Raw genomic sequence first — 10,540 nt, 5'->3', positions numbered from 1 at the left:
CCCAGGTGGTGGTTACGCCCAGAGACCCCACCTGGGGGTTACGCCCAGAGACCCCACCTGGGGGTTACGCCCAGAGACCCCACCTGGGGGTTACGCCCAGAGACCCCACCTGGGGGTTACACAGAGAGATCAAATTATATTTACCATATTATAAGCATGTGCGATCAGGTGGAATGGGGTAGGTGGGGAGGATACAGTGTTTTATCCAATATATACACTTTGACTTACTAACGAGAGAGAAATCGCCTGGTGCCACCACATCTGCACCTGTTACTAGGACCTCTGCAATATATTACATGTCAGTAGTCACAGGTATAACTGGATCTCAGCAATGTCTCTTCCTTCCAGACCGATTATGTGTGTTCTCTAATACAGATTCTCTCAGTTACAGGTTACATTGGCTCCGTCACTACACAGGGAGCTACAAACAGCAGCACCGGAGCAATGTCAGGTATATTGCTCCATCTACCAATGCAGGAAACTCCACCATTCCCCACTCATCTATAGCAGCACTTACTCCTCACTTGGGACTATTACTGTTATTTCCTGTATCTTTCATCACACAGAGACCTCACCTGGGGACTATACACAGAGATGTCACCTGGGGACTATACACAGAGATGTCACCTGGGGACTATACACAGAGATGTCACCTGGGGACTATACACAGAGATGTCACCTGGGGACTATACACAGAGATGTCACCTGGGGATTACACACAGAGATGTCACCTGGGGATTACACACAGAGATGTCACCTGGGGATTACACACAGAGATGTCACCTGGGGATTACACACAGAGATGTCACCTGGGGATTGCACACAGAGATGTCACATGAGGATAATGCCCAGAGACCCCGCGTGGTGGTTACGCCCAGAGACCCCGCATGGTGGTTACGCCCAGAGATCCCGCGTGGTGGTTACGCCCAGAGACACCGCGTGGTGGTTACGCCCAGAGACCCCGCGTGGTGGTTACGCCCAGAGACCCCCCGCGTGGTGGTTACGCCCGGAGCCCCCCCGCATGGTGGTTACTCCCGGAGCCCCCCCACGTGGTGGTTACTCCCGGAGCCCCCCCGCGTGGTGGTTACTCCCGGAGCCCCCCCGCGTGGTGGTTACTCCCGGAGCCCCCCCGCGTGGTGGTTACTCCCGGAGCCCCCCCGCGTGGTGGTTACTCCCGGAGCCCCCCCGCGTGGTGGTTACTCCCGGAGCCCCCCCGCGTGGTGGTTACTCCCGGAGCCCCCCCGCGTGGTGGTTACTCCCGGAGCCCCCCCGCGTGGTGGTTACTCCCGGAGGTGACGCCCAGATTCCCCGCCTGGGTGTGACGCCCGGATTCCCCGCCTGGGTGTGACGCCCAGAGAGATCAAATTATGTTTACCATATTATAAGCTTGAGCTATCAGGTGGAATGGGGTAGGTGGGGAGGATACAGTGTTTTATCCAATATATACACATTGACTTACTAATGAGAGAGAAATTGCCTGGTGCCACCACATCTGCACCTGTTACTAGGACCTCTACAATATATTACATGTCAGTAGATACAGGTATAACTGGATATCAGCAATGTCTCTTCCTTCCACACCCATTATGTGTGTTCTCTAATACAGATTCTCTCATTTACAGGTCACATTGGCTCCGTCACATCACAGGGAGCTACAAACAGCAGCACCGGAGCAATGTCAGGTATATTGCTCCATCTATCAATGCGGGAAACTCCACCATTCCCGACTCCTCTATAGCAGCACTTACTCCTCACATGGGACTATTAGTGTTATTTCCTGTCTCTTTCATAACACAGAGACCGCACCTGGGGGTTACACACAGAGAGGGCACCTGGGGGTTACACACAGAGAGGTCACCTGGGGATTACACACAGAGAGGTCACCTGTGGACTACACACAGAGAGGTCACCTGGGGATTACACACAGAGAGGTCACCTAGGGATTACACACAGAGAGGTCACGTGGGGATTACACACAGAGAGGTCACGTGGGGATTACACACACAGAGACGTCACGTGGGGATTACACACACAGAGACGTCACGTGGGGATTACACACACAGAGACGTCACGTGGGGATTACACACACAGAGACGTCACGTGGGGATTACACACACAGAGACGTCACGTGGGGATTACACACACAGAGACGTCACGTGGGGATTACACACACAGAGACGTCACGTGGGGATTACACACACAGAGACGTCACGTGGGGATTACACACACAGAGACGTCACGTGGGGTTTACACAGAGATATCAAATTATGTTTACCATATTATAAGCTTGAGCTATCAGGTGGAATGGGGTAGGTGGGGAGGATTCAGTGTTTTATCCAATATATACACATTGACTTACTAATGAGAGAGAAATCGCCTGGTGCCACCACATCTGCACCTGTTATTAGGACCTCTGCAATATATTACATGTCAGTAGATACAGGTATAACTGGATATCAGCAATGTCTCTTCCTTCCACACCCATTATGTGTGTTCTCTAATACAGATTCTCTCAGTTATAGGTTACATTGGCTCCGCCACATCACAGGGAGCTACAAACAGCAGCATCGGAGCAATGTCAGGTATATTGCTCCATCTACCAATGCAGGAAACTCCACCATTCCCGACTCCTCTATAGCAGCACTTACTCCTCACTTGGGACTATTAGTGTTATTTCCTGTCTCTTTCATCACACAGAGACCTCACCTGGGGATTACACACAGAGGGGTCACCTGGGGATTGCACACAGAGATGTCACCTGGGGATTACACACAGAGAGGTCACCTGGGGATTACACACAGAGATGTCACCTGGGGACTACACAGAGAAATGTCACCTGGGGATTACACACAGAGAGGTCAACTGGGGATTACACACAGAGAGGTCACCTGGGGATTACACACAGAAATGTCACCTGGGGATTACACACAGAAATGTCACCTGGGGATTACACACAGAGATGTCACCTGGGGATTACACACACAGAGATGTCACCTGGGGATTACACACACAGAGATGTCACCTGGGGATTACACACACAGAGATGTCACCTGGGGATTACACACACAGAGATGTCACCTGGGGATTACACACACAGAGATGTCACCTGGGGATTACACACACAGAGATGTCACCTGGGGATTACACACACAGAGATGTCACCTGGGGATTACACACACAGAGATGTCACCTGGGGATTACACACACAGAGATGTCACCTGGGGATTGCACACACAGAGATGTCACCTGGGGATTGCACACACAGAGATGTCACCTGGGGATTGCACACACAGAGATGTCACCTGGGGATTGCACACACAGAGATGTCACCTGGGGATTGCACACACAGAGATGTCACCTGGGGATTACACACACAGAGATGTCACCTGGGGATTACACACACAGAGATGTCACCTGGGGATTACACACACAGAGATGTCACCTGGGGATTACACACAGAGATGTCACCTGGGGACTGCACCCAGAGGGGTCACCTGGGAACTGCACCCAGAGGTGTCACGGGGGGACTGCACCCAGAGGTGTCACGGGGGGACTGCACCCAGAGGTGTCATGTTAGGTTTACTCTGATCTGTGGTGATCCCATGGCCCATATGGGGATTGCACAGCATAGTTACATGGATAAACGCAAGAGTTCTTCAGCATATGGCACTTCTGCTAGAAACTGTGCAGATAACACTTTGATTCTTACGTTGCGACCATTGACCAGAGAACCTGGCTGGTCATAACCTATGAACTGAAGAGTCATTTAGGCACCAGCCCAGTAGGGAATCCTGGCTGCCCGCAACACATTTACCATCTCACAATCCAGCCAATCCCAGCACAGGACTGAGGCTGCCGCAGAGACTTCTGTAATACAGATACTGTATGTTCTCAGTGGGTCTTATATAATAGGGTACAACGTGCAGCCGCTGCCGGAACTCCTGTGATACAAATACTGTATGTTCAAAGTGGGGCTTATGTAATAGGGTACAACGTGCAGCCTCTGCCGGAACTCCTGTAATACAGATACTGTATGTTCTCAGTGGGGCTTATATAATAGGGTACAATGTGCAGCCGCTGCCGGAACTCCTGTAATACAGATACTGTATGTTCTCAGTGGGGCTTATGTAATAGGGTACAACGTGCAGCCTCTGCCGGAACTCCTGTATTACAGATACTGTATGTTCTCAGTGGGGCTTATATAATAGGGTACAACGTGCAGCCTCTGCCGGAACTCCTGTAATACAGATACTGTATGTTCTCAGTGGGTCTTAAATAATAGGGTACAACGTGCAGCCGCTGCCGGAACTCCTGTAATACAGATACTGTATGTTCTCAGTGGGGCTTATATAATAGGGTACAACGTGCAGCCTCTGCCGGAACTTCTGTAATACAGATACTGTATGTTCTCAGTGGGTCTTATATAATAGGGTACAATGTGCAGCCTCTGCCGGAACTCCTGTAATACAGATACTGTATGTTCTCAGTGGGTCTTATATAATAGGGTACAATGTGCAGCCTCTGTCGGAACTCCTGTATTGCAGATACTGTATGTTCTCAGTGGGTCTTATATAATATGGTACAACGTGCAGCCTCTGCCGGAACTCCTGTAATGCAGATACTGTATGTTCTCAGTGGGGTTTATGTAATAGGGTACAACGTGCAGCCGCTGTCGGAACTCCTGTAATGCAGATACTGTATGTTCTCAGTGGGGCTTATGTAATAGGGTACAACGTGCAGCCGCTGCTAGAACTCCTGTAATGCAGATACTGTATGTACTCAGTGGGGCTTATGTAATAGGGTACAACGTGCAGCCGCTGCTAGAACTCCTGTAATACAGATATGTACTCAGTGGGGCTTATGTAATAGGGGACAACGTGCAGCCGCTGCTAGAACTCCTGTAATACAGATATGTACTCAGTGGGGCTTATGTAATAGGGGACAACGTGCAGCCGCTGCCGGAACTCCTGTAATACAGATATGTACTCAGTGGGGCTTATGTAATAGGGTACAATGTGCAACCGCTGCCGGAACTCCTGTGATATTTTCCATCCTTTTAAAGTGACAATCATCTTTTTTTTTTTTTTAATCGTTTATTAAATTTATAGAACTAAACATCAAATACATCTCAATAAACATAAAATCTAGAGATAATATGTATAATTATTTTTTTTATGTGGCTAAATATTTAAGAGGCATAATAAACACCATAATAAAAGTATCTCCGTAGTATAGAAATTGGAAGGAACAACCTCTTAAATTCCAATAAAGCTACTAAAAAATAACTGTAATAGAGTAAAGAGAAAAGATGAAGTAGAAAAGTAGGGTAAATAAGAAAGAGGAAAAGGAGGGGAAGGGAAAGAAGTATAAGAGAGCCGGGAGGACATAATAATAATAGTAAATAAACAATAATAAATGAAAAAGAAAAGAAACAGGAGCAAGATTATAGATCACATTTCACGTGAGGCCAGGAAGGGTAACAGCCTGAGAGGAGTACCAGGGGGACCAAATTGGGTGAAACCTCTCCACTGAATTATTCAAAGACAGGTAGTATACTCCATCTTAGATATAAACCAGATTCTATTCAAGAGTTCTTGACGAGTTGGAGTATCAGGTTTTTTCCAGTTACGTGCTATTTGATCTTTAGCTGCACATGAGATGTGAAGGATCAATTTGTTAGTATTTTTAGAAGTCTGGTCAACCGGGGCACAAAGTAACAAGTTGACAGGGGACATGGTTACAATTGACGATATAAGGGAGCGGACCATATTCCAGAATGGGATCATTTTTGGGCAGGTCCACCAGGTAAGAAAAATTGTGCCAATGTGACCGCATTGTCTCCAACAATGATCAGAAGTATTAGAAAACATTTGATGAAGGCGCTCTGGGACTAAATACCATCTGGTAAAATCTTTATATGAATTTTCCTGGATAGCCACACTAAGAAAACATTTGGAGATAGCGAGACGTATCATTTCCCAAGCATCTTCTCCTAATGGTTGTTCCAGATCTGTTTCCCATGCGAGTTCATGTGTAGAAAGTGAGGTGGACTCCAATGTCAGAACAGAGTGGTAAAGAAAGGAAATAGTGCCCTTATCAGCATGTCTGTATATGCAAAGTCTTTCAATTGGGGAAAGAGTACGAGGCTGGAGAGTAGAGAGCATCAAAGTAACAAGATGTCGGAGTTGCATAAATTGGAAGTGAGAAGAGTGGGGGATGTTATATTTCTCCTGAAAATCAAAAGTTTGTGGGGCAAATTGTCCTATAATGTGATGAAAGCATGTGATACCTGCCGCCGACCAGATAGATGCCACAGCAGATGAAAGCCCTGATGGGAAGGAAGGATTGTACCATAAGGGGGTTTGAGGTGAAGGATGTGTGGAAAGACCACATTTTTTAAGAGTGTCCCATATTGTGAGTGTTAAAGCTACTACTGGGGTCGAGAGGACGGGTTTGCGTGGTAGCCAAGGAAATTGAGTCCACCCCACCAAAGCACTCTCTAGATCAACCCATCGTTTAGTGGAAGTAGGGGCATGCCAAGCAACCATTTGGCTTAAACGAGAGGCATTATGGTCCCGTAGGAGCATAGGCAATCCCAAACCCCCATCCAATGATCGTCTAACCAAAACTTCCCTCCTTATACGGGTTTTTTTATAATTTCAGATAAAATTACAGTACAAAGATTGGAGCTAATTAAGAACTCGGGTCGGTACCACAACCGGGAGCGTCTGAAACAAATACAACAATTTAGGTAAAACGTTCATCTTAATAGCATTTTTTCGGCCAACCCACGATATAAAGTAGGTCTTCCAATGTAGTAAATCCCGTTCAATTGACTTAAACAATGGAGGATAATTAGCCTTATATAGACAGTCATATGTTTTAGTGATATTGACACCAAGATACAACAAGGAGTCCTTTCTCCAATTGAATTCAAAGTTCTGTTGCAGCAGTTGTTTCAGACTTCTCAGAAGATGAAGAGGGAGAATTTCCGATTTGCTATGGTTAATTTTGTAGCCCGACAGATCTCCATATATAGATAGTATACGAAACAAGTTCGGTAGTGAGATAAGCGGTTTAGTCAAGGTAAGAAGGACATCGTCAGCAAATAATGAGAGTGTATTGAGAGTTCCCAAAAGTCACACCAGCAATATAAGGGTTATTACGTATCCTCCTAGCTAGAGGTTCTATAATCAGCATAAAAATAAGAGGCGATAAAGGCCATCCTTGCTGTGTTCCATTGGTTATGGTGAATGGATATGAAAGCAATCCCCCAGTAAGAACAGCAGCAGTAGGGTTGTAATAGAGGGCCTTAATGGCTTGTAAGAATTTACCTCTAAAACCAAAGGCGGAGAGCGTGTGTACCATAAATGGCCAGGAGACCCTGTCAGGCTTTCTCCGCGTCCAGAGCAAGCACAAGAAAGGGAACTTGGTGTGTATTAATAATATAGTGAATAATATCCACTGCACGCCTGGTATTATCAAGTGCTTGCCTAGACGGGACAAAGCCCACCTGATCAGGGTGATTAAGGTTGAGCAAAATGGGATTAAGTCTAGTTGCAAGAATCTTAGCAAAAATTATTAAATCGGCATTAAGTAGTGATATAGGCCAATAATTAGATGCAATGAGAGGATCCTTATTTGGTTTGGGAATAACTGTGATGGTAGCTTTAGTAGTATTTGGGTGGAAGGTTTCGCCATCTAAAATTTGATTAAACATCTTAGTGAGGTGTGGGATCAGTGAGTCTTGGAATGTTTTGTATTAGGATATGGGATAACCATCAGGGCCAGATGCCTTGGAAGGATTTTGGGTTTTAAGGGCAAGGCGTGTTTCCTCCTTGGTAATAGGAAGTCCGAGCATTCCTGCTAATTGCGCATCAATACAAGGTAGATCACAGGAAGAAAGGTAGTCACTGGTTTGTAAATTAATACTAGGATCCGCACTGCTTGCATCTGTAAGATTATATAATTGGTCATATGTCCGAAAGATACCATTTATGGTAACTGGGTTATATTGAGGGATACCATTCTCATTTTGTATGGCCTGTATGGCTGTTTTAGCTTTTCAGGATTTTGTGTCCGCTTTATAACTTTTTTCATAAAAGCGTTGATTGAGCCAGCAGAGGGATTTCTCAGTTTTTTCAGATAAAATGACATTAAGGTAATTTCTGGCAGATGTGAGTTTTTTATATATAAGAGGGGATGGATTAAGTTTATGGGAGGATTCCAAATGTTTAACTTCGTCAGTTAAAAGATTCAGTTTAAGTTTACGCTCCTTATTCCTAAAAGAGGCGTAGCTAATAATGTGACCGTGGATTATGGATTTGTGGGTCTCCCATACCAAAGGTGAGCAGGGGGGATTCGCTGAATTAGTGGAGAAATTATCAACCAATGCGGATCTTATCTTAGTCTGAAATTGTGGGATCTTCAGGAGTGTCTCATTCATTCGCCAGGAGGGTCTAGATGCAGGTGTATCGAGAAGGTCGTAAGAGGTTCTGAGGATAGAATGGTCCGACCACATATTTGGTATAATAGCTGAGTCTAGAAGATGTTTGGAAGCTTGAGTACAACAGAGAAACAGATCGATTCTAGAATAGGTATGATGGGGGGAGGAGTAAAAGGTATAGGGGCCTATTCATCAACAATAAAATAACGATTTTAATGACATTTTCCTTAATTAACGTTATTTTAGTATTCATGATGACACTTAGCACAGGAGATAACACTGATATCTCCTTGCTAAGTCCCCCTGCGTTAATTTCCACACTCCCCATACAATAGTACACTAGTATGGGGATATTAGTACATTAGTATGGGGATATGGGATATGGAAATTATGGTATTCATCAAATTCCGAAAATTATGCATTTTCGGAATTTGATGGAGTTACTATTCGCCACTGTGAGGTGGCGTATAGTAGGTAACACTTACCTGCTTACAGCTGGACAGGTCCCCCAACGTCTCCCTCCGGTGCTCTGGTGCGTCCTCTGGCTCCGTCTGCTATGCGGTCATGTGTTCTACCAGCAGAACACAATAAAGTTTTAGAAAAAAAAGCAGTACTGTGTGCTGCTGGGAGACCACATGACCGCATAGCAGACGGAGCCAGAGGCTGCTGTGCGAGCAGGTAAGTGCTGGACGGGGGGGGGAGGTGAGCGGAGGGGGGACAGGGGGCAGGTGAGCGGGGGGGGACACAAACTTCCAGGATCTGTAGGCAGTACTACGCATGCGCTGGTTTTACAGATGTAACAGCACATGCGCAGCGCTGCCTACAGATGCGATAAGTTAGTGTAGATAGGGATAACTATCTATTTCCCGAAAAGCGGTCATCGCAAAAATGACAGCATTTCAAAATAGATAGTTATAGGGAGGAGGAATGATGAATTCCTCCAGTAATTAGGTAGAACTCCATGTGAGTTCTAAACCTAATTACCGCCATAGAAAGTTTAGTTATGATGAATAGGCCCCATAGTCTCAAGAAGATGGATTAAGTGCGCGCCAGGTGTCAGAGTCCCGAGTCTCGAATATGTTTATTAAGGGATTTAGCGAGCCGATTTGTCTGAGTGCGATTTGAGGAATGTGATTTGTCCAGGTCTGGAGTAAGAACAGCATTGAAGCCCCTACCCACTATGCGGGATCCCACTCTCCATTTATTTAAAACTGAAAAAAAAAAGTTAAAGAAGGAAATGTGACCTGTGTTGGGAGCAAACACGTTGGCTATTATCATCTCCAAATGCCCCAATTTTCCAGTTAGGATAATGAATCTACCGTCTGTCTGTAAGGACATAATTTGGAACAAAAGGAAGTTTATTATTAGATTTGCTACACCATTATGTTTGCCTGAACTTGAGGAGTATGACACAGTGGAGAAGTTCTAGATCGAAGAGACGGATGACTGGAAGCGTGAAAATGGGTTTCTTGTAGTACTATTTCGGCTTTAAGGCCACGAATAGAACGAAAAAGTAATGAACGTTTTTGAGGGGTATTAAGACCTTGACATTCATAGAAGCAACAGTGAAAGGCATCTTGAAAATTTCAAAGAATAAAAATTAAAATGGATGAGAGAAAAATAATAAACAAAAAACAAACAAAACTGAGATCCCGACTCGCTCAAAGGGAAAAGATTGAAAAAAGAAGAGACCAGACAATAGAAAAAGTAAGAACCGAGTCTGAATGCGGAAACGACGAGTCCAGCCTAGGTACACGGGACTTGGTCCGTACAACCTCTAGAAAAATTTAAAATAATATGGAACAAGAAGCATATTCACAGCAACAGAAGATAATTCATAACATATAACCTAATACATACAGACAGAGAGATGTACAGACCTTTTTATCAAAAGGGTTAGGAAACCACAAGGAAAAGGAGCCAGTGTGGTCTGGGAAAGAGGTAGAGAGTATTGTGAGAGCAAAAAAGATGGACTTTAGGAAATACAAGCAGACGCAAAGTAATGAGAACACAGAGGAGTATCTTGTAATACAGAAGGAGGCTAAGAAAGTAATCAGATGGGCAAAGGCAAAAGCTGAGGAGAAGATGGCACAG

General features: G+C 45.2%; 1 protein-coding gene across 1 annotated transcript in view; it reads left to right on the top strand.

Moving 5' to 3' along the window:
* Nucleotides 1-387: 387 nt before the first annotated feature.
* Nucleotides 388-10,540, top strand: part of LOC148453494 (C-type lectin domain family 4 member K-like) — a 108,785-nt gene continuing 98,632 nt past the window's right edge. The window contains exons 1-3 of the mRNA XM_088462049.1: nt 388-451; nt 1,623-1,682; nt 2,517-2,582. Coding sequence (XP_088318175.1) covers nt 445-451; nt 1,623-1,682; nt 2,517-2,582 — 133 coding nt within the window. The 5' untranslated portion in view covers nt 388-444. The remainder of the gene's footprint in view (nt 452-1,622; nt 1,683-2,516; nt 2,583-10,540) is intronic.

This window comes from Taudactylus pleione, unplaced genomic scaffold (assembly GCF_031769625.1).
Source record: "Taudactylus pleione unplaced genomic scaffold, aTauple2 ptg001139l, whole genome shotgun sequence".
Taxonomy (NCBI): Eukaryota; Metazoa; Chordata; class Amphibia; order Anura; family Myobatrachidae; genus Taudactylus; species Taudactylus pleione.
This window is presented reverse-complemented; position numbering and strand designations above follow the sequence as displayed.